This window comes from Rattus norvegicus, chromosome 1 (genome assembly GCF_021556685.1).
Source record: "Rattus norvegicus strain SHRSP/BbbUtx chromosome 1, alternate assembly SHRSP_T2T, whole genome shotgun sequence".
In the NCBI taxonomy this organism is placed as follows: Eukaryota; Metazoa; Chordata; class Mammalia; order Rodentia; family Muridae; genus Rattus; species Rattus norvegicus.
The window spans coordinates 219,734,573-219,758,911 of record NC_141534.1 but is presented as its reverse complement, the minus strand read 5'-3'; the positions used below and the strand labels follow the sequence as shown (position 1 = coordinate 219,758,911).

Sequence of the window (24,339 nt, the reverse complement as noted above, 5' to 3'; positions counted from 1 at the left end):
CCTCCCCCCCTCAAGCCTCAGCCTCTGAGGAACTGACAAGATGAATACTGAGGCCACCAGCCCACCCTTAGACAGTAGACATTTAGGTGTGGAACTCAGGTGTGAAGTATGCAGGAAAGATCTTTGGGTAGCTGGGGTCTCAAAGGGATGCTATTTCTCTAGTGGTCCCAAGCAACTCAGGAAATCAATTCATCTTTGAAAGTTGCATGGTCTGACTGGGTATTCACATTGTCTGTAGGCAGGCCTGACCCTGGTTGGAGGAGGGGCTGGAGTGCAGAATAACAATTGTCTTCGGGGAGTCTGCAGAGGAGACAAACCTCTGGATGCATAAGCTGGAAAAGAATGGAGCGCTCAGTGTGGCCCCCTCCCCCCTCGGTGGGGCCCCGGCTGGAAAGAGGGAGCTGTGGTTAGTGCCCACAGCTGGGCCTCCAGCAAAATCCCACTCTATATACCTAAGAGAGGCAGCTCTGAGAACCGCCCCCAGAGGGACAAAACCTCATTGTGAGGCACCCGCCAGCCTAGGCATCCCCTCCCCCAATCCCTCCTCGGAGGGCTACCACAAGCCTGCTGACTGGGCCACATCTGGAGCTCAGGCTCTGGCTGCCCTTCCCCCCATGCTGGCCACTGAGAAGGAGGGAGGAAGATGGGGCGATAGGAGAGCTCATGGGGTTTCAACTACCTGCAAAGCTGGGCTTGTACCTCACCTTAGTTTGGCAGCCACTGCCAGGAAGAGTCAAAAGTTTTAGGCTAGCTAGATTAGTATCTTGATTTTATAGTAAGTTTTTCCCAGCAGTCTGGGCTGTAATTGTTGGTGTGTGTGTGTGTGTGTTGTTTTGAGACAGGACCTTACTTTGTAACCCCCACTGGCATTGCACTTGCAACCCTCCTGACCCAGCCTTTCCAGTACCTTGATTACAGGGGTGTCCCCCATGCTGTGGAAGGCCGCTCGGTTTCATCTTTCCCAGACAGTGCTACAGCAGGGTAAATCTTTCTGGTTCTGACTGCCTATGCCTAAGGGTTCTCTGAGGATATGCACCAAACCACTCTGTAGTGAGATGATTTACTGGGTCTGGGATTCTGGAATCCTAGATCTAGGGTTCTGACGTTTGCAGATGCCATTCTTCATACTTGGACTTTTTGAGCACCTTCTCTGTGCTGCGTGATATTATTATTATTATTATTATTATTATTATTATTATTATTATTATTATTATTATTTTGGTGTTGAAGTTAGCAGTGCCCTCATAGGCCCTCCTCAAGGAGAATAGTGGGAACTATGTGGAAAGCTCCGTCCCAGTGAAGGCGAGGCAGGCTGAGGTGCAGTAAACTGCTTTGGATAGAATACTGATGTGTGCACTGAGGCCTGGTGGCTGAGAAGAACTAGCCTTTTGGGAACGACCATCACAGATTGAGCTAACACTTGCCGTGACCCTGTGGCAGATGTGTGCCTGGCCTGTTTGGGTGATGGCAGAAGGTCTTGGTAGCAAAGGTTTAGTGAGCCCCGGAGAAAGCAGTTGAAGCTGAGGTCATTGTTTCAAGTAGAGAAGGTCTGAGAAACCAGGGCAAGAGGTTTAGATGTTGGAGTGCAAGGGGAAACCACTGGTTTTATCGAAGGCATGGTATGATCTGATTTCTGCTTTATGAAGATTTGGGAGAACTGCAGAGGAATCGTTAAGAGAGATGCTGGGTAATGGGGAAGTGAGAGTCAAAACAAAAGAGGGAATGGCTTCATCCTCACACGATTTCAGATTAAACATCAGGTAGGGCAGCAGAGAGTAAGTGTGACTCTTTCTGAGTGGTGGTAGCACAGACCTTTAATGCCAGCACATGGGAGGCAGAGGCAGGCAGACCTCTGAGTTTAAGGCTAGCCTGATCTACCGAGTGAGTTCCGGGACAGCCATGGCTATCCAGAGAAACCCTGTCTTGAGGGGAAAAGTGACTCGAGGAATAAAGAGTGACTCTCATTAAACTCTGAACCCTATTGACCTTGAACTTTTCCACCTGTACTGCCCAATATCACCATGGCCACATGTGACTAAGCTCAGAATAATTAAAATAAAACGAAGCTGGGAAGTCAGGTGCTCAGTCGCCAGAGCCACATTTCAGATGCTCACTGCCACTGATGACAACACCTAGAGTATTTCCATCAATCCAGAAAGTTCTGTAAACAAGCACTTCCCTAGCCGGGCACTCGTTAAGCCTCAGTTTCCTCATCTGTAAATGCAAATTGTAATGGTTCCTTCCAGATGGGCGAGGTGGCGAATGCCTTTAATCTCAACACTGGGGAGGCAGAAGAAGGCAGTTCTCTCTGAGTTTAAGGCCAAACCAGTGAGTTTCAGAACAGCAAGACCTACAGCGATTTGGTGCGTTTGGCGGGGGCTATGTTCCTCCTTAATAAAGACCTGCCAGGATTAACAGAAATAACATCTACAGGGTACTCCGTGCAGGCCTAGCACAATACATTTTTTTGGTGCCCGCACGTTGCTCTCTCTGGGATAGGGTGAGTCCCGAAAGGAATAGGAGCCATCTCTGAGATCTGGTTCTGGAAACCCTCAGATTCATAATCTGGAACCTTACCTATCCCAGCAAAGAATGAAAAGCGACTGATCCTCGCGTTGCTTCCCAACGACTTTAAAGCAACGCAGTACCCAGACACCGCCGCCGCGTCGAGCGCCCCCTGCAGGCGACGCAGCTCCCTGCTGCCCGAGGTTGCGACTCCGGGCGTACCGCTAGAGGGCGCTGAGGGCGGCGGGCGGCGGGCGGGGCGCGGGGCAGGCGGAGGCCGGGCTAGGGCTGCGGGTAGCGAGCGTGAGGCGAGCCTGGCCGGACTGTACAGGGAGCCCAGCCGGGACTGTCGCGCGGGCCGCGCCGGCGATGCCGCGCCCCCGGGCCAGGCTGTAGCGGGGCTGCGGCCGGAGCGCACGCGCCGGGCAGGCGGGCCATGGAGGTGGTGGACGAGACCGAAGCGCTGCAGCGCTTCTTCGAAGGTAAGAGACCGCGGGGCTGACTAGGCGATCAACCTTCTGCTCTGAGATAAGCCAGCAGATCTCCCTGAGAACAGGACTCCCATGGGGTTTCCTCCGTTCAAGGACCCCACAGAAAGCCTCCTTTTGGGCTGGGACTCTACCCCAGACTGGCAACCTCGAGCGAGATGAATGGCTTCGAGATTGGGAGTCTTTAGGAAGTGTCTGCCCACTCCGGTTGGACTTGAGTTTCCCGAATTGGCCTCCAACACTCAACTTCCTTGGGGATGGGTTCCCTTCCGTGCTCGGCTCCTTGAAGCCTTTCGGGTCCTGTAGTCTCTCTGAGTGATGATAACTCCAATCTTCAGCACACTTCTGTAGTCTAAGGACGCTATACTCCATCCATGCCAGCCTGCTACTCCACCTATCCTGGGACTTCCCTTGTCCCTTAAGGCTGGGACCCCTGAGCCTAGCCTACCTCCTAGGAGCAGGGACCTCCTGACTGCTTCCTGAGACATCCTTGCAGACTGTCACCTGTCTTGGGCAATGCTGCTTCCTCCATCCAGTAAGGCTGAAATTCTCCTTTAAGCAGCTAACTGCTTCCTTACGTGGGCAGGACTCTCTCTAGTATGCTTTCCTAGAGATGGAACCCCCTTGAAGCTGACTTCCGTCTCTGCCACCAGCTACCTCTGCCCTAGGAGACCTCCAGTGCTGTAAATTGCACCCCATCAGCCCTATGAGGTGCCTTAAGGTTGGGTCCCTCACACCTGACCCAGGAGCTGACCTGGCTCCCCTTACTTTGACTTGAACTTCTCCAGTACGCTCCATTATATATATTTTCCTCACCCCCGCATTGATTTTAGAGTCTGTTCCTAGTCTAAATACCGCCTCAGCTTTTCCTGAACGGCCCCCGCCCCTCCCCCCTGAAAGCTGGGTTCAGGAGGGAAGGGACTGGTGTGGGAGGGGGAGGGGAAGTGCAGGCTGACATCTCCCAGCCTGCTGGGTTTCTCAGACCCTTACTGGAGCATGAGGCCAGACACTGGAGCCGCTTTTGTATCTGCCCCCACTACATTGGGAGCCTTACCTTCATCCTAGTCTCTAAGCTGACATCTTGCTCCTAAAGTACTGGAAGAGGCTTCCATGAGCAGAACCTGTTGCCCTAGACGTAGCAGGCTGGGCCTGTGAGTTACAGGATGGAAATCAAGACCCAAGTTTAAAGCCCAGTTCCCAGTTCCTGAACAAGAGGAGGATTTGTTTGTTTCTCTTTCCGTGACTTGGGGAACCACAGAGTGGACTTTTGTCCACTCCTATTTGCTGAGCAGCCCAGGAGGGGACAGCCCCAAGTCTCAGCTAACTTCACTCTAGGATGCGGAACCCAGGCAGAACAGGTCTTGAGGCCCCAAAATGCTATGCTTTTAGATTCAATGATCAAGTCAGAGGCAGCTATGCCATTTGAGGGTGCTAGACAGCACCCCTCTATCCTAGGAGCTCTCTGGGAGCTTCCCAACATTGTGCAATAAGGTTAAGAATGCTCAGGGACTTTGTGAGTAAAGACCCTAGGAGAGGAGAGAAGTTAGTAGTCCTTGTTGGGTACAAGTACTGATTGGGGTGCCTTGTGCCTGCTTGGTGCCCTTAGTGACCGGTGAAGCAGGACTCCTTGGTTTCTGAAAGTATCCCTAAATTCCCTCCCCTCACCCCCCCCCACCTGGGCTCTGGGCACAGAGGTGGGCCTAATTGGCCTGGGCTCCTCATTTCTGAGCCAAACTTTCCCTCCTGGCCTGAGGGGGGGGGGTGGATGGAAGGCTGACGCCACAGCTTAGCCATGCGGCTGCCTGGCAGGGAGGCTGTGCTGCTCCCTCCAGAGAGATAAGAGGAGACTCAAGAATGTCTGTGGGGAACAGGCGGGGTGTGGGGCCTGCTCAGGAGGGCCAGTCTTCCAGAGCCTGGGAATAGGGGCAGGGTGGGCGGACACCTGGGTCAAGAACTGTAAGGTTGGCTGTCTGAGAAGGGAAGGCCTTGGCAGGGAATCCACTGGGTGGTACGATGGAGGTTCTCACTGTGAGGTGAAAGGCCTGAGGGAGCAAGCGTACGAGTGCACCCTGCCCCTGGAGAAAGTGTGAAACCTTGGTTTATGGATGCGATGAGTCGATGAGTCATTTCTCAGCCCCCAGTGACAGTGTGTGCTCTCACACTCAAATGGCGACTCTTGAGTCCTCATCCAGATTCCCACATGGCCTCAGCCAGTCTCTCAGGGCAGTGGGTAGAAATCTCCCTGGTCTGGGTTCTGGCCTGGGAGACAGACTGACCCTTGCTGAAGGAGCAATTGAAAGAGTCTGTTCTGTCATGGCTCCTTCTAGCTCAGCACACAGGGGCAGGTCCTGCCCTGCTCTGGGTGGATAGTGAGACTGGGGGCTAAGGCGCTTTGGGCCTTCGGTGGGAGGCTGGGACAGAGCGTCCCCCCTGGAGGCTGGTACAGCTGGGTCCCCGTGACTGCCCAGTTAATCCCCTGGAGATAGGCACCAGCAGTCCAGAGTGGGAGGCACAAGCCCCGTAGAGTGGACCCTCCAGGCAGGATGCATTGGCTCCCAGCAGGTAACTGGGTATGGGGGATGGTATATTTCTCCACCACTGATCAGTGGGGTCCTGACCTCTTAGAACTAAGTCAGGGATGGAGCAGGACCATGTCAGGACTTGACCAAGACCTCGAAAGACGGATTCACGCTGGGACACTGAGAGCTGTGTGATCCTAAGCAGAGCCTCTCTGTGATTTTTTTTCTCTCACCTGGCACATAGAAGTCAGTGGCAGAGGTCTCCATTGGTGCCCCCAGATCTTATAGCGTTCTGTCCCAATCCTGGGAAGGAGGCATTTTAGAGTATGAACAGAGGACTCTGGGTGGAGGCTTGCTCGTGGTGATGCTAGCAGTTCGTGTTGCCTAGCTACTGTTCCCCAGAGCAATTTTATGTAGGGAGTAGTTTGGATACTGAAGGGATTGATCAGGTGTGAATAGCCCACTGAGGGGTCAGGGACTGATGCGAGCCTTGGAAGCCTTCAGGGCTGGAGGAGGAGGCCTGAGTTTCACTCTTTTTGAACCCAAGGGTGAGCCTGGAATGATACTCTCCTATTTTCCTAGTAGGGTAAGTCAGTAGGAGCTGCTGCGCTTCTCCTCCCCCTCCTCCCCCTCCTCCTCCCCCTCCTCCTCTCCTTTTAGACTGGGTTTCTCTGTTTAGCCCTGGATGTCCTGGAACTCACTCTGTAGACCAGGCTGTCCTCAAACTCACAGAGATCCACCTGCCTCTGTATCCCAAGAGCTGGAATTAAAGGCATCCACCACCACCACCCAGTTTAGAGTAGGGGTCTAATTGGACCATTCTTAGGCAACTAACATTAATTCATGGTTTATGATGGGATGCACAAGGTAGACAGAGTTTTGGGTGGGAGGAAGAGGGAGGGAGGATGGGAATGGATCCATTTCCCAGGGGCCAAAACTGAGGTTCTGAGAGACAAGGTTAGCTGGGTGGTAGTCTAGACTGACTTCAGGCTCCAGCTTCCTCCTCTGCCATCAAGGAGGAACAGCCACTTGGGGATGGCATCCTTCATCCTTTCCAGAGGGCAGGAGTCTCATGTGGAGGTTACCTGGTAACTCAGAAGGGAGGAAGCCACCCACCATCTGCATAGCTGGGTTGTGAGATGGGGGTGGCTCTATGGCCTCTGTCACTTACCTGTCACTGGTGATGTACCCAGGAGCAGGTTGGTGGGGAGCCACCCTATGTAAGCTTTTCTTAATCCCCCTGAGGATGTGGTTACCTACCCCCAGTCCCACCAGTCTTCGGTCCAGCCCCAGTAGCTGTAGTAAGCTGATGGCTAGGCCCACCCTTTCAGACCCTGAGCCAGGTAGGCGGGGAGAGATAGTCCAGGGGTCTGACTCATCCCTATTTCTCCACACCTATCACAGAGCCACATAGCACAGGGCAGGCAGGAAATGTTCCCTGCCAATGATGACCATGATTGATCTATCCATGTATATGGCCTTAGACCTTTCCTCAGTCTGGGGATTCTGAATAGTGTACCCCTGGAGGCCTTCGGTAGGCCAAGAAGGCTATTTGGGGCCAGACCACTCTGGGTAGAAGGGCATCTCCCTGGGAGACCTGCTCAGACAACTCTCAAAGGGTTACAGCTCTGGGGTGTTGGGGGCTGGCAGCGGAAGCTACTGGGTAACCACCAAGCTAGGCTGCTGATTGGCTGTTGCCCTCGGACTTTGCCCTCCCTGATAAGAACAAAGCAGAAATCATTAACTGGATTATTAACTGGGGTGGCCCCGCCCTGAGTAGGCAGCCTGCCTTCCCTTCCTCCTACTCACGAGCTAGGCTTCAGGCATTCCACTGTACCTCAGTTTCCCTCGGTTGGGGTGGCTAGTCTCCCATTTCAAAGCCTCTGGCCATTATCATGGGGTGTCAGTGGCCCACTGAGCAGGAGCTGTGATGGTTGATTGGAGGATTTTGTGTGCACACTAGTAGGTAGAGAGGTCTGCAGCTAGCCCCTGTTATCCACATGGCCCTTCTCTTGCGTTTGTCAGTACAGTTGGCTGGGCTCTATTGTCTCGGCTGTCAAAAGGGCACACAACTGAACTAGTTAATGGTCACCTCTCAGAGCTTCTGTGGCGCTGGGTAGGATCTGTATATGGCTCCATGAATGTTAGCCTTATTTAATCTACCTCCCATGGGCTTGCACAGACCCTTTGTATGGCCTAGGACAGGTGGCTGTGCCCATCTTCAGGACTGTCAATCTACTCACCCTGTAGGTTGATGCCTTAGACCTGGGCTCATATTTGACAGCACTGTATGCTTTGAGAAAGACCCTCACCCTCTTTGGGATCCTTACTCTGGGATAATGGCAGTCATAACCTGATGAGTGTGTTCTATGCTAGGGCAAACGTACTGTGATAGACCTAGCTTTGCTTCCTCTGGTGTCAGGTCTTGGTCCGGTCCTACCAGCCATACCCGCCTCCTCCTCCATCCCAGAGATGTGGAGCTTGTTCCCTGAAACAGAAAGAAACCACCCTTGGTCTTTGTGTACAGCATCCTGGCTAGAATATTCTACAGATGTGCAGTCCTTACCACAGTACCAAGACAGTTCGTACAGCCTCTTTCCAAGAGGAAGGGGCTGAAGGTGATGGACCATACTATGCAGGTAGCAGTAGAAGCAGGAATGGGATTCTGGCCACAGTCGGAGCTCTTCTGGGGTAGGTAGGGAAGGGGTTTTCATTGTACTTCAGGGCCTGACCTGATGATAGCCATGAAAGATGTCTACCCAGACCTTGGTCTTTCTGGAGCACACAGCCCTCAGTTGAATGATCCAGGCTACAAGGTGCCAACAGGGAGACCCAAAGAGTACCAAGTGGAAGGGAGGAGTGGGGAGAGGCAGACGAGTAAAGCTCACGGGTGGGACAGTTGGCTCCAGAGCCCCCACTGGCTTGTATGATGTTCAGCTTGTCCTTGTGCCTGGTGCCTTGCCTTTCCTTTACTTGTAGCAGCAGGGTTTGTGGCCTCTAAACTGCTCACCAAGTGAGGCAAGGAGCTGCCTTTCTGGGGGACTTGGGCCAGTGACATGAACGTGTTTAGTCCTATCTCAGTCCAGCTGCAGCCGATGGAAAGGTCTGACTTTGGACCGTGGGGGACCAGAGGAAAGAAAACGACAGAAGCTTGTACTGTGGGGACCCTGACTCAAATATGAACCTGTGTCTGGGAGGGGTGGTGGTGGAGCCTGCTTTGGGCCAGTCTTACTTGTGTGCGTGAGCTCTTGAAGACATGCTTGGTAAGTATGCTGAGATGTAAACTCGGACCCATAGACGTGTGCCAAAGGCTTTGCCTTGCGCCCTTAAAACTGCAGCAGAAAGGTTAGGGATGTAGCATAGTTGGTAGTGTTTGCCTTGCTGGCATACACATGCTGCCCCACCAAATCCCTAAGTCCAAGTCACAGTTGCCTGGGTTCCCCCCAACTCCACACCAGAAACAGAAGAGTCCTCTGCACCACCCCTAGCCTGCCTTCAGAAACTCTGCTCTTCCAGGGGATCCAGACTCTCAGCTACCTTTGGGCTATAACTGCATCCTCCCCTGATCCCCACACAGCCAAACCCTTGTACTCAGGATAACCTAATCTGAGCTCAGCACCAAGAGGTTCCTGAAGCCAACCCATCTACAGCCGATTCCTAGGAAACCCACACTGTTCTAAGAGGCTTGCTCTTCACTTTGGGGTCACAAGGCTCTAACTCCAAGGGCAAAGAGGAACCCAGCCTGGTGTCTTTAACCCTTTCTCACAGGAACCAGGGCGGACCCACCACGAATACTGTGGGAGGCTCCCGCAGCATGGAAAGCTTGGGTCTCTATCAAGTACTCCTGCTGCTTTGTGTTAACATGCCAGCATGACCCTTAGGAATACAGTCCAACAGACAGGCAGCATACACTGCATGTTCTACTGGAGCTCCTTCCTTTACTCAGGAAGGTCTCCTCAAGCCCCCATTGTGCGTCAAGCACAGTACTAGTGTTCAGAGACAAGAGACATACACCTCCTGCCACGTGCATTTGACATTCTAAGGGACGAAGTCAACTGACAAGCTACAGGGTCTCCTGTAGCTCAGACTGGTCTTGAACTTCATATGTTTCTGGGGATGACCTTGAACTTGTGCTTCTCCTGCCTCTCCTTTGGAGTGCTAGACTCACAGGCCTGCTCCACCACACCCACTTCTTTGGTGCTGCGGATCAGGCCACGGTGCCTCTTCTGAGTCTGGTGAGCAACTGGGAGGGACACGGATGGCCGTGACTTGGGGTTGAGGATTCGCTAGGACTAGAGCTGCACTGCTCTCAGGTGTGGCTGCGGGACCCAAACTGACTGAGAACCTGATGTATCAGTGCAGAGCTGCTTGCCCAGCCAAACTGCAGGCATTCAATTGAGAAAGCCCTAGTCGCAACTGGAAGGTTGAACAGGGTCAACCAGCGGCTTTGAGTATCAATGAAAAGAGAACGTCTAGGTCAGAGAATTGTGACAACCCACTGTGTCTCACCGCCTTGTGGGCTGATTGGAGGGAGCTTGTACCTTAGTTCACCCTGGGAGACAGACCATAGCGTTGGAAGTCCTCTGTGGCTGGATGACCGGGAAAGACTGTCTGCAGGCTGGGAGGGAGGCAGAGAAGGCATCCCGACTGGGGTATGTTGGAGAAGCAGACTAGTACTGGTCACACACCTGCAGGGACTGAGGGGCAGGCAGGGGCCTTCAGAAACTCAAAGGTACAGAAGAGCTCAAAGGCACCAAGAAAACTTGAGCAGAGGCAGGAGGGCAGGAATGGAGTGGGGACACTGGAAATGGAGAAACAGGATGCTATGTTGACCAAGGGATAGCTTTCTGGGGTGCTACCATGTACACTCAGTGGAGAAGGCTGCTGAGGGTCAGCAAGGTCAAGGAGTCACTCTACAATTAAGCTGAGGCCCATGTTAGCAGCCAGGCCTCTCAGGATGACAAGGATGCCCAGGTGACAAGCATCCGACAGACATCAAGTCACTGATGGAGCCAAGGTATCCTCAGGTTCAGACACCTGAGGTTGATACTCAGGGCCTTGAGCCCTGATGCCCTGGCCACCCTGAGTTCAGATCAGCCCACCCTGTCCATGGCCACGTGGCTGACGGGATTTCCGCCATGTTTGGGGTATGAATTGACAAGTACTCCATTGACGGGCAGGGGAGGGGGTAGGCAGGGTACAAGACTCCCACTGTGTTGTGTCTCCACCCTCCCCACCCGCCAGGACAATGGCCTAGACTCAGCCAGCAGCCACAGCTGTGGGGGGTGGGGGGGATGAGAAGGGGGACAGGGACAGGGAGGGGTTCAGGGTGGAGGGACCACCTGGGTCACTGCCTGCTGCACCTGGCTTGGGTGTTTTGGTCCTCCTTGATGAGTGGTCTTAAAAGAAGGAGGAGAAAAGAGGAAACCGTTTTTTCCCACAGCTTGGACCCTAGCCTGCCTGGGAAGCAACAGCCTCTTCTGAGTCTGGTGCTTGTTTCTAGCAGGTAATAAAGGCCCTAATTAGTGTGGTGCTCCTGGGGGGGCCACCTCTGCAGGACAGTGTGGGACCTGGAGAGGCCCTGTCTAACCCTGGTCTGTAGGTCCTTCATGGTCTGCCCACAGTCTCCAGGCCTGGCAAAGTCACCTCTAGTCCCCGGCTCATCGTCATGTTCATGTACTGTGGTTTTTGTCCATGACTATGGTATACTGGATCCAAAACAAAGCATGGAGCCGTAGCCCAGTCCCCGCCCTGGAACTATAGGCAAGATACCCACTCTCGGCCGCCGTCTCATCTGCACCATCTGCTTTATTGGAGAGATGCTCTTTAGAACGTGGCCGTCAGATTGTGGGCACCCACCTTCCCCAGGGAGGTATGAGCCAGTCTGAGCGGTAGACAGCCTGATGGCAAAGTACAAGAGGACAAAGGAAGTCCTGAAGGTCTTGGGGGTTGGGTTGGATAATAGAAACTTGCAAAAGAATGGGAATTAGCTTTCTCTGGTAAAGGAAACAGCATATGCAAAGTCCCTGTGGGTGGTATGTTTGTCTCTTACCGGAAGGAAGTAGAAGCCTGGCTCCTGAGAGCCCACAGGGGAGGAGGCTAAGGGAAAGCAGAACACGGACACTGTCAGGCTTTTCAAAGGAGCTCTGGGTTTATCATTTGCTGGGCAAATTTGCTGGAGGATTTGGGGAGGAGGAGGAGGACAGATACTGCTCGGTGACACTGGGGTACCACTCTCTGACCGGTGGCAGTCCAAAGTTCACCGTCCAGGTGGTCTTGAGGATTAGAGAGATCTGGTCTTGAGTCTACCAGCCTTGAGGCAACTCCTCATTGGGACCCAGTGTTTCTCTGTTCTTTGGGCAATGGGCAGCACTTCTGTAGTGTACCTTGAGGATTGTGCCCTCTCCTGGGTCCCTGTTTCAGCCTCAAGATCCCCAGGCCCCTGCAACCCTCCATTACACAGACCTCTACTGTCCGTCAGCACCCCTGCATGGAGTCTGGGCAGTGTGGGGAGAAGGAGGTGGGGGGTCCTGCATGCCTTAGGAAGCCTCAGCTTCTCCCCTTCCAGAGCCCTAGACCCACCTCACTCTGCCATCAGCCTCCTCCTCCCCCCTCCGTCCTCCTGGACCCTGGCACGAGAGGGTCCCTCCTCCCCTAGCCACATCTGGTTCTTGTTAGGGTCTCCCAGGATGCCTGGGCTTGAAGGCCCCATCCCCCGGGGGAGGTGGACAGCAGGATTAGGGGTGATTAGGAGTGCTCCTGGCCAGGGAAGGAGGAGCTCCAAGAGGAGGGGCGAGGATGGTTATAAACAGCAGCCCATGACCGCATCAGCTCATCACTCACCCAAGGTGCCAAGTTCAGTCTCAAAAACCTGCAGCTTCAGCAGCTGGGGCAGTGTGGGGGTTGGGCTCTAGGCTCTCCTCCTTCCTTCCTCAGAAATCTTCAGCAATGCTGTGGGGCAGGGACCAGGCTGGGGAAAGACACAGAAACAGCAACTACACCTTCTTCCGTGGGATCACATCGGCTCCTTTTCCTGTGTGGCTTTGTTCAGAGCGAGGAGTGAAGTTTCTGAACAACAGAAACAGAGATAGTAGCACCCAGCACATGGGAATGGCTGAGCGGTGAAATTCAATGTGTCAATACTTAAGCAGTGCCTTACCCGAGCATGAGTCTCCATCACTCTCACCAGCACAGCGTGAATTCAGGACTGCTAGACACTTCCTTATAAGATTTATTTATTTTTATTTATATGAATACACTGTCACTGTCTCAGACACACCAGAATAGTGCATGGGATCCCTTTACAGGTGGTTGGGAGCCACCATGTGGTTGCTGGGAATTGAACTCAGAACCTCTGGAAGAGCAGTTAGTGCTCTTAACCACTGAGCCATCTCTCCAGCCCTAGACACTTCCTTATGACCTGCCATCACCAACAATGTCATTTTCCTAGTAAGATGGGTTGGTAGGATTATGTGACACGGTGTGTGCGAAGTTGGCAGAATGCCTCGTATATCATAAACCGGGTGATGAGTGTGGCACACAGTAGACCCTCAATTATTGGGATCTGTGGCTACCGGAAACGAGTGAGGTGGGGTTGGAACTTGGGCAGACAGACTGACCATGTACAGCCCCACAGAGCACGGCCAGCAAGACCATCCATGGTGGGTGGGTGCCCTCTGTTCTCAGCCGGAGTGAGCCTGGGTGGGGGAGTCAGCAAGGGGCACAGGCAGCGTGTGACTCCTAGGAAGGCTTAGCAGCTCATGCTCATTAATTCATTAATCACCTAAGCGGGGCTCAGCATTCTTCAAATGCCAGACTGGGGCCAGGAAGAAGCCTGGGCTGGGGGCTCAGAGACCCCAGGGTGCTGGGGTTCGGGAGGTGAAGCCAGCCCCTCCATTTGCAGGGCTCCCACTGTGTGCTGGGTGCGGTGTGATCTATAGCTTTGCAGCTATCACAGTCGCCCCATGAAACAGCTGCTCACCCCACTTTCTTAAGGACACTGAGGCCAAGGAGGGGATGGCCTGCTTGAGGTCACACAACAGGAGGTGGATGGGATTTGTCCCTCACCAGTCGGAGCCCTGTTGCCAAGCTCCCCAAAGGAGGACTCCAGGTGCCAACCCAGGATTTAAGGCTTTAGAGTCTAGAGGGTCCTTCCTGCCTCAGTGGAGCTGGCCAGCCCACATCTGCAGCGTGGGTGGGGTGTCCTCCATTATCAGGGTTGACGCATCTCTCACGTCAGCCCCCTTATCACTTCTCCCTCTGGCTACCCCCCTCCTTGCCCCTCAAGGTGACCCTGGGCGAGGAAACCTAGAGCCCTGGACTGCCTTTTCTCTATCCTTCCCCCTCAGGGGGCCGAGGCCCGGGGAAGGGCCCAGGAGAAGGTTGTAAATAGGGTATCAGGGGGAGGTGGAGGAGCAGAGTTCCAGCCACTATTCCTTCCTGTTTGAAGCAGGACAAACTCCCTCCCTCATCCTTGTCTCTCCTCTGGAGTGTTGGAGCTGAGCACCACATCTCATCACAGAGGCAGCCGGCCTAGCCACGAGAGATGGGCCTTGCTGACACTATTAATCCTGATCTCAGGCTCTTCCTGAAGCTGGAGCCTGGGGATCAGTGATTCCTTGATTCCTGGGCCCCAGGATGTGTGTTTTGCACAGCCAGGCCTCATGCTTCTGTGTGTTCAAGGCTGGGTCTCCTGGGCAGTAAAGTCATTCTAGGTCCGAATGGGTCCATCCTGGGGTGGCATCACCTTGCTTGCTTCTTGGAGCACTCTGTAAGGTAGAAGGCCAGATGAGAGGCTAAAGAAAGGACAAGAGTGGCTTCTCTTGTCCCCATACCCCATACCCATACATTGGCTATTGACCACCTGGCCTGGGAAACTGGGGGTATCCTTGAGGTTTGTGGACAGGCATTAGTTTTGGAGGGGCACAAGGGGTGGACAGTGAAGGGCCATACATAGAGGGGAGCTAGGTCAAAGGTTTCAGAGAGCCTAGCCTGAGGAAGGCTGGTGGGCCTTCGCCTGGGGTCTTCAGGGAGCTGTTTTAAAACCAGCTGCCCCTACTTTTCAGGCCACGACATCAGCGGTGCCCTGGAGCCCTCCAATATAGACACCAGTATCCTGGAGGAGTACATTGGCAAAGAGGACGCCTCTGACCTGTGAGTCACTTCATCTGAGACCTTTGGGAAGTTCCCTGAGGGAGGGGACGGAACTTCCCCTCAGGCCTGGGGACCTGGGGGCTGAGCTCCTCCGTTCCCCGCAGCTGCTTCCCTGAGATCTCTGCACCAGCCAGCACTGCCTCCTTCCCCCACGGGCCACCGGCCATTCCCGGCTCCAGCGGGCTCCACCATCTGAGCCCCCCTGGGAGCGGACCATCCCCTGGGCGCCATGGCCCCCTCCCACCCCCGACCTACGGCACCCCACTCAACTGCAACAACAACAACGGCATGGGCACCGCCCCTAAGCCCTTCCTGGGGGGCTCTGGGCCTCCCATCAAGGCAGAGCCCAAGGCTCCCTATGCCCCAGGGTGAGTGGGGGCAGGGAGTGGGTGGGGACAGGATTTAGGGGCACAGTGGCCACTGTCCAGCAGAGGTTGGCCTGTGGACTCAGTAGGAAGCACTTAAATGACGACTCCTTTATGGTTAGGTTCAGATAGGGGTGACAGCAAGCTGATGAGAGATTTCCATGTTTTGTTCTGAGGCAGTGAGGATCAGGGCTCAGAGGAGAACTGTGGTAGGGTGGTGCCAGAAAAGTCTCAAAGCAATGTAGGGACAGAAGAAGAGAGGCTTGGGAACCCAACTGTCACTCACAGGAACCCTACCCCACGTATGCACAGTCGCGGGGCGTTCAAGCACACTCCTTGCCCATCTACCCATGGAGCATTTCGCCGACACTTTGTTGCCCGTACCTCAGCTCTGCCCTTGCCTTGTGGAGCTACATCCTGGGGAGGCTTCTTCCTGCCGGGCTCCCTCATCCCTCTGAGACCACACTGATGTCCTGGCCCAGGGCTGATCCTGTGCCTAGCTTTGACCACCTGCAGCCATTGCCCGGCCAGCCTCCAGATTCTGTGGTTCTCAGTCTCCTAATGCTGTGACCCTTTAATACAGTTCTTCATGTCATGGTGACCCCCCCCCCCCCAGCTATAATCATTCTTGTTGCTACTTCATAACTGTGATCCCACCGCCATTACTAATTTTAATGTAAATATATGATATGCAGATGTCTGATATGTGACCCCTGTGAAAGGGTCATTTGACCCTTAAAGGGGCCAAGACCCACAGGTTGAGAACCACTGTTCCAGAGCAGTGCTCAAGGGAATGTACCCAGAGCCAGGGTTAACCAGGCCCTCCACAGACCTCAGTGAAGCAGGGCACAGGTCTTGTCATTAGGTACAGTAAAGCTACAGGATTCATAGGTGATGCAGTGGGCGGGCATCAGTCTGGTTCTGCCATTTGCCAGCCTCTGGGCTTGGTGACCAATGCCAGAGGCTGGGGGTCCTCATCTGTAGAATGAGCCCCATATTCATGGTGGAAATTAAGTGGGAGAGAGCAGAGAGGAAGTTTTGGGTAGATACTCAACACTGTGAGCAGGGACCCCTAAGTACCTGGCTTATGGTGATCATACTGGAGGCCAGGCACACAGTGCCAGGGACAAACTTTGATTGCTTGAGGGTGTCTCTAAAAGTCAGGCTGCCTGAGGGTGGAGGGGAAATAGCTTAGGTTTAGCAGGCACAAGAGAGCTCCTTGGCTTTCCCCTGATCCAGCTCCAGGTGGCCTTGGTAGAGCTTGTCCAGAGTCTAGGTACCCTGTCTAGGCTCTGTTCTATGCCCGCCCCATCGTGGGTGAGGAGAGAGGTATAGAGGTGTCGCAGGGCTGAGAGTGCTGCTTAGTGGTCTAGATTCCCTCTCCAGCACCATACAAAGTAAAATAATTCACTCCAAAGAGGAAATAACAGGTGAGAATATGAAAGAATGCAGGGTCACGTGGGCTGGATGTTCTATGGCAGGTGTGAGAGACCTTGACCTATCGGAGGAGCCCAAGAACACTGTTAGGAAAGGAGTGCCCGGGGCAGGTGGGGGATGGGCTTGGAGTGGGACAGAGCTGGGTCTGCCCAGGGACTGGGCCATAGCAATGGATCTGCGGCCTGATCCTGTCACCTTTCCATGATATCCTTAGAAAACCTAGTTTTAGGGGTCACATTTCTTTTTTGAGACAGTGTTTCTCCAGCTGTCCTGGAACTCAGTCTGTAGACCAGGCTGGCCTCAAACTTAGAGATCTGCCTCTGCATCCCAAGTGCTGGGATTAAGGTGTGTGTCACCACAGGTTTAGGCTTAGGGTCTATATTTTCTTGTGGTTCTAAGGATTGAACCCAAGAGCACTGCATCTATGCTAGGCAAGGGCTCAACTGCCAAGCTACACCACGGGTCTTTTTTTCTCACGTGTGTGTGTGTGTGTGTGTGTGTGTGTCTGTCTGTCTGTCTGGGTGGTGTGTGTATCTGTTTGTGTCTGTGTGTGTGCATGTGAGTGTGTGTGCATGTGTGTGCATGTGTGTGTCTGTCTGGTGGGTGTGTGTGTGCATGTGTGGTGTGTGTGTGTGTGTGTGTGTGTGTGTGTGTGTGTGTGCGCGCGCTGTTTTGCCTGCATGTATGCTTGTGTGAGGATGTCAGATCTTAGAGTTACACACAGCAGTGAGCTGCCATGTGCGTGCTGGGAATTGAACCCTGGTCCTCTGGAAGAATGTTTAGTGCTCTTGACTGCTGAGCCATCTCTCTAGCCTCCCATCTTTTAACTTTTTGAGACGGTTTTACCAGCCTAGACAGGCCTTCAACTTGTGACCCTCAGTCTTGAGTTTCCTGCGTAGCTTGGGGTGCATGTCTGCACCAGATTCAGGGTCTTTATTCTTTTTTTTTCTCTTTTTTTTTTTTTCCGGAGCTGGGGACCGAACCCAGGGCCTTGCGCTTGCTAGGCAAGCGCCCTACAGCTGAGCTAAATCCCCAACCCCTCAGGGTCCTTATTCTTGAACCAATTTCAGAGATGTAGTGAGGCCTCCACAAGTAAGGGAAGGAGGTGGGAAGAAGTGGCCATTGCCTGTCCAGGGATGCAGTATAATTCAGCAGTCAGAGCAGGAATGTGTCCATGATGGCCCTGGAGCCTTTCTGGTGGTCCCTGGGCATAATGGAAGGGAGTCTCTCCAGATGTGGAGATGACCAAAAGTTGGGTCTCTGGGCAGCCTCTGGGTCTCTCTGTGTCTCCCTCTCTTCCTTCCTCCCTCCCTCCTCTTCCTCCTCTCTCTCTCTCTCTCTCTCTCTCTCTCTCTCTCTCTCTCTCTCTCTCTCTCTCTCTCTCTCTCTCTCTCGGCAAGTACATGTTTTGTACAGGACGTGTTGACCTCTGGGCTTGAGTTTGTTCTTTTGCCTGAACCACTGATAAAATAAAGCTTGCAAGAAAAAAAGAGCCCAGGCCCAGAACTACTGGCTGCCTGCCCAGTCCACACCTGCCTCTGGCAAGGCAGCTCCTGATGACCCACCGAACCTCCTCGGACCCAGCCCCCGGGTCCTAGGATTTCCAGGAAGCTGGAAGCTTTGGTGGGTGCTCAAGAGAGGCAGATGCCTAGCTCCTCGGTCTAGGGGAGTGGGGTCTTTCAATCCCAGTGCCACCACCAGAGACCTGGCCACTGGCCCACAAATAACCATTATTAGGTCTGAAGAGCCAGGGCAGGATCTTGAAGTCCTTCACCCACATTAAACCCTGGATCCTGCCAGGGCTCTAGGACAGGTGGGCAGCGATGGGGTAGATTCGAAGAGATCTCAATGGTCTCAGTCTCTGGCACGGAATGGGGGCGGTGGGGTCTTGGCAACCTTGCCCACCAGAGGAGCTGCCTGGCCTGAAGGTTGGGTCTGGGGGTTCAGCTGCTGGGCCAACCTTTTCCCTCCTCCGGCCCCCTGCAGCACACTGCCAGACTCGCCCCCAGACTCAGGCTCTGAGGCCTACTCCCCTCAGCAGGTGAATGGTGAGTCCATTGGGCAGTGCCACCCTCCCCCTCTGGGTTTGGGCAAGTGGTTGGTGCAGCCTTATCAGGGAGAAAGGGAGGAGGGAGGGAGGGGGCCAGCGGCTGCCCAACGGATCAGATTATCGCTGGTCAAATATTCCTCGGCGCTGGCTATTGTTCCCCAATGGGCGGGTGGGGAGCCCGGTCCTGCCTCAGAATAAGTGTCCCTGCTGGTGATGCCACCGTCTGGCCCCCCTGCACCATCATGGACGCGCCCTTTGGCGGTAAGTGGACAGCTGAGGAAGGCTGCTGCTGGGCTCACCTTTACAGGGGGCTGAGGGGCCCAGTGGCCCCCACGTGGCCAAGAGTAGAATGATCGTGGGCACACTGAAGAGGGGTCAAGAGTTCTGTTTATCCTACCGAAACATCCCTGGAATGCTTCCTGAGGAACAAAGAGAGAGCTGCAGCCCCCTCAGGCTGGGGGACTGGCCCCTGGAACTGGGAGTGGAGCTGCTGGATGGAGGAGGCTGGGTGGGGGGACTGGGCTAGGGTCTCCAGGAGACTCCTCAGGCTTCAGAGGAGTTAAGACTGGGGATCTTCTGAGGGGCTTCATCCAAACAGCCTAGGGGAGAGAACTGGCTAGCATGGGAGCCTCTGTCGCAGAGTCTGCTTCCCTGCTCAGTGGCAGCACCCAGCCGTCTCTCCACCCAGCCTCTGGCACAACTCAGGAGGCACAGAAGCAGGATACTGTGCCTGGGGAGATTGGGTGAGACGGGTCTCTGACTCCTGTCCTCCATCTCTTCCTCAGACCCCCATCTTCTGCGCACCATAACCCCGGAGACGCTCTGCCACGTGGGAGTTCCTTCCCGCCTGGAACACCCGCCCCCACCTCCAGCTCACTTGCCAGGCCCCCCGCCACCCCCGCCTCCCCCACCTCACTACCCTGTCCTGCAACGGGACATCTACATGAAGGCTGAGCCCCCTGTACCCCCTTATGCTGCCATGGGGCCGGGTTTGGTGCCCCCTGAGCTCCACCACACCCAGCAGACCCAGGTGCTACAGCAGCTGCTGCAACAGCACGGAGCTGAGTAAGACTTGGGTAGAACTTCCTTGGTGGGAAGGTGGGGTGGAAGTCAGAGCATCGAGAGTAGGGGGAACGGAGTGACCCTAGAGAAAACAGAGGCCTTACTGGAATGATGCTTTGAGGCCTATAGCCATAGCTGATTGGTGACAGCTACCTCATTCACAGGTGGGTAAACTGAAGTTCTATGAAAGGAAAATACTTTTCCCAAGTAATGGATTAGGAAAAGGCAGAGCCAAGACTTAAACCTGGAACTGAATTAACACAGACTGCAATGCTTTTCTGTCCATTTACTGAAATCCTTAGGGGTGTTTTTGGGTTGTTTTGTTTGCTTGTTTTAAGATTTTATTTATTGTATGTGGGTACACTGTCACTGTCTTCAGACACACCAGAAGAGGGCATCAGATCCCATTACAGATGGTTGTGAGCCACCATGTGGCTGCTGGGAATTGAACTCAGGACCTCTGGAAGAGCAGTCAGTGCTCCTAACCGCTGAGCCATCTCTCCCGCCCCATGAGATCCTTAGGTTTCTAAGAATGACAATTGCGGGATGCTCTGTGTGACACAGGTGCTCTGTGGAGCACATACTAATCAAGTGTGACCCCGCCTGCCTCCACAGGGGTAAGGCTGTGGCAAAGACAGAGAATGGGAACACTGAGTGACAGGGTAGAGGACAGGGAGGTACCTAAGGGCTCCCTGAGGGAGAGGGGTGGGTACTGCATAGAAGAAGAGGGCTCAGCCTCCATGGCACTCAACTCTGTGCCCCCAGGCTCCCTCCACACCCCTCTAAGAAGAGGAAGCACTCCGAATCACCCCCCAACACCCTCAATGCCCAAATACTGAATGGAATGATCAAGCAGGAACCTGGGACTGTCACAGCCTTGCCTCCACACCCTGCCAGAGCCCCGTCCCCTCCGTGGCCTCAGGGCCCACTCTCACCTGGCACTGGCTCCTTGCCCCTCAGCATTGCCCGAGCCCAGACTCCACCCTGGCACCCACCGGGTGCTCCCTCCCCAGGTAGGTGACTGACTGACTGACCATTGATGCTGGGAACTGGAAGTCCTGGGCCCAGATCTCACCCGTGTTCCTTCTCTCCAGGCCTCCTGCAGGACAGTGATAGCCTCAGTGGCTCCTATTTGGACCCCAACTACCAATCTATCAAATGGCAGCCACATCAGCAGAACAAGTGGGCGACCCTATATGATGCCAACTACAAGGAGCTGTGAGTGACCTGTGCCACTTAACCACCTCATCTTGGGACAGCTTAGGACCCCATTGAACTCCTCGGTCAGGGCCTAGAAGGAGCCTGCTTATAAGAGAATCATGTTTGACAGGAGAGCCAATAAGCTCAGGGAAGAATCTGGCCCAGGGCTCAGGCTCCAGGGCCTCTGGTCAGCCTAAGTCTCTCTAAGTAGTGGTATCTTCCAGGGAGGGGTGTTGGAGCCAAGTCAGGGAGAAGTGGGCGGATACATGTGTTCTGGCCCCTCCTTCATGTTCTCCTACATTCCAGGAAGATAGTCTGAAGTTTAGCATAAGCTGGACCCTTACAGCAGCCCCCTCCCTGTGGAGGGAGGAGGGGTGGGGGGGCTGTGACTGCCCAGGCTGTCCCTGGTTCTTCCTCAACACCACATGGATCTAGCTTCCCAGGTCCCAAAAGCCCAGTGGGGACCACTCCTCTTCCTCCCCTAGAAGGCCAATGGGTGTCTCCAAGGGTGACCCCCCCCCAGTAAGTCCGAGTACTTTGGACTTAGCCAAGAATGAACTAGGTGACTGGGGCTGGGGCTCTCTCATCAGGACAGTGGCTGAGACAGGCGACCTGAAGTGGGTTTCCTGAGCTATGGAATGGCTATCTAGTAGCTCCCAGGGCTGGATGGGGTGGGATGCCCAATTGTGGTAGGATCTAGTCCCTATGATCTGGAGAGAGATTCCTCTATTCACACCTCCTGACCCTTGGGCACTTTGCTCTCTCCCCACTTAGGCCCCAAAGCCAGAGAGCTAGCAGCAGAGGTCTGCAGTGTGACCCAGGAATTTTCTGGTACTTTTCTTAGGTCAGACAGATGGGTGGGCCCTGTAAGGGAAGAAAAATGAAACCAGGTCTTCCCTTGGTACTTGCTGTTACATGGGGAAGGATTCTTCCTGTCCAGCTTTCTGTGGGTGGGCACCTCTAATGCATGGTGACCCAAGGGAGAATGAAACAAGTCATAAGTCAACAAGTGCTCTCTTTACTGCCCCTGGAGGTGCCCTAAAGGCTCCAGACACTGTCTCAGTGACAGTTGGCAAGCTTCAGCTGTTCCTGATGGGGAGGTCACAAACTCGGAGTACTCCCCTGTCTCTAGGGCAGTTGGGGGAGTCAGAATGAGGGCACTGGGGGGGCCTTGAGCAAGGAGGTGGGCCAGGGTGGGTCAGGGTGGGCCCAAGGCAGAGCTGGCTCCTGGTTTCACCGTTTCCATGGCAACCAGCTGTCAGGCACAGTGAGTCTCCACAGATGCAGGTCCTCTCATCCCATTTCCCACAAGGGAGGGGGCTTCAAGGAGTGTGTGGGAAGTGGTTAAGGATACTAAAGAATGGTGAAGGCCCTCCTCTGAGTCCCCTCACTTCATCCCAGGCCTTCAGAGCCTTGTCTTGCTTCATCCCAGCACAGAACAATGCGAGGCCTCAGGCACATAATGGAAAACCTGTGCAGTTCCTCTTCGAGGTTTAAGTGTCCGTACCTGGAATAGAGATTGACCCCTGGGGGTCTGGGGGTCTTGGGGGATACAGCATAAGTAATGGGACTAGAGTATGGATCTGTAGAAGGAAGCAATACTCCATCTTCAGCCTGGGGACTACTGGTGAGTCTCCCTCCCTCCCCACCTTCAGGCCTATGCTCACCTATCGTGTGGATGCAGACAAGGGCTTCAACTTTTCCGTGGGTGACGATGCTTTTGTGTGCCAAAAGAAGAACCACTTCCAGGTGACCGTGTACATTGGCATGCTGGGCGAGCCCAAGTATGTCAAGACGCCGGAAGGCCTCAAGCCCCTGGACTGCTTCTATCTGAAGCTGCATGGAGTGAAGGCAAGTTTGGGGGTTGGCTTGAAAGGGAGAGCAGGAGGGCCAGGACTCTCCAAGATTCGAGTGATGAGGGAATACCCACCCCAAAGCTGTATTCCACGGCTGCCCCGCCCCTCTTCCTCTTCTAGTGCCTGCCCCATAGATGTAGGGTTGCTCAGACCTCAGCTTCACCCTTATGCACTGCTTCCCTCTCCAACCCATGCTCAAGTCTTCCTCTCCAATCCAGGAGCCATCTCCTGGACCTCTTACTGATGCCTCAGCTCTCAGACACAAACCAAACTCCCTACCACTCGTTCCTCTCCCCTGTCCCACTCAAACTACATATCTAAAGGCCCTCCTACCCTCAGCTTGTCATACACTTGGCTCCCTTTCCTTGGCCAGAGTCACCCCCATCCCATGTCTGAATGTTCAATCACCTTCTATTCTGCTCCCAATCTCTGTAACACACGTTTTTTCTAGTACACTCCTTCCTCCCAAGACTCCATTGCCTTCCCAGCAAAGCCACCATGGTCCTCTAAGTGGCACCTACAGGGCCCTTAGAAATCCAGCCATTCACTCCGATTCTGTGTGTGCTGTGTCCCACATTTGCAATCCTTGAGATGCCCTCCTAGGGTCCCTTCCCAGCATCCTGTTCCCTTTACTTTGTCCAGCTCCATTCTGATGCCCCTCTGGGAAGCCTTCCCTGAGGCCCTTTGTGACTGAGGGATTCCATAGCACAGACACTGGAGCTCATGAGCTCCCAGGGGACAAGACCTGGTCTGTCTGATTTCTTCACAGGCTGGGCCTGGCATGTTGGCATGACTCAGCCAGTGTTTCTGAAGAGATGAGAGGCTGTGGGTATGTGAGAGTGTCTGGGGTGCAGTGTGTGTGTGTGTGTGTGTGTGTGTGTGTGTGTGGTGTGTAGGCTGTCTGCAAGTGAGAAAACGTGCAGGTATGGATATGGTCAGGCTAACTGGAAAACATGGGCGTGCATGGAGAAGTTATGGAGTCAGATGATACTGATGTGAGGCCATCACAGAGGTGACCACAGTCACCATACAGAAGTAAGGGAGGCAGTGAATGTGAGCTGACCAAAGGCTATGTGTGTGCCCTTGAAATGGCTTGGGAGTATGGGGTGTGGATGTGGGGGCCCCTGAGCTTGTGAGGAAGTGAGGTAGAGGTAGAATTATGCTGTGGACCAGGGTGAAGGGGCAAAGGAGGAAGACCAGGTGGGGAACCTTGTCCTGAGTTGCCCTCGGCCCCATTCCTCTCCAGCTAGAGGCCTTGAACCAGTCTATCAACATCGAGCAGTCACAGTCAGACAGGAGCAAGAGGCCCTTCAACCCCGTCACGTGAGTATCCAGCCCTGTGGGGTGGTGCTTGGAAGGGCCCATCTTAGCACTGGCGTGGGAGCTAGGGAGACAGGCAGGCACCCCCGCTGCCCTCCGCGTGCAGTCGCTCTGCAGCACGGCTCCTGGCAGCTTCCTTTCCTGCTCCTGAGCACTCTGCCCATTCTCTGTAGGGTCAATCTTCCCCCTGAGCAGGTCACAAAGGTGACCGTGGGGCGACTCCATTTCAGTGAGACCACTGCCAACAACATGCGGAAGAAGGGCAAGCCCAACCCTGACCAGAGGTGAGAAGGTCAACCTGGCCACAGCAGCCCTCCCTTCTGAGGAGCAGGGTCAAAAAGGGGCCTCCACAGAGCGTGCCAGTCCCAAGGTCCACAGATGGCC

The 24,339-nt window shown here is 54.4% G+C and overlaps 1 protein-coding gene across 11 annotated transcripts in view; it reads left to right on the top strand.

Annotated features, from left to right (window-relative positions):
* Positions 1 to 2,777: 2,777 nt before the first annotated feature.
* The window catches only part of Myrf (myelin regulatory factor), a 32,021-nt gene continuing 10,459 nt past the window's right edge, over positions 2,778 to 24,339 (top strand). For 4 of the 11 annotated variants that reach the window (XM_087548988.1, XM_087548978.1, XM_087548967.1 and 1 more), the window contains exons 1-9: positions 2,778 to 2,987; positions 14,578 to 14,665; positions 18,454 to 18,515; positions 19,303 to 19,582; positions 20,345 to 20,592; positions 20,674 to 20,797; positions 22,435 to 22,630; positions 23,882 to 23,958; positions 24,129 to 24,239. In XM_087548988.1, the coding sequence (XP_087405114.1) occupies positions 2,942 to 2,987; positions 14,578 to 14,665; positions 18,454 to 18,515; positions 19,303 to 19,582; positions 20,345 to 20,592; positions 20,674 to 20,797; positions 22,435 to 22,630; positions 23,882 to 23,958; positions 24,129 to 24,239 (1,232 nt within the window). In that variant the 5' untranslated portion in view covers positions 2,778 to 2,941. 11 annotated transcript variants of the gene reach the window in all.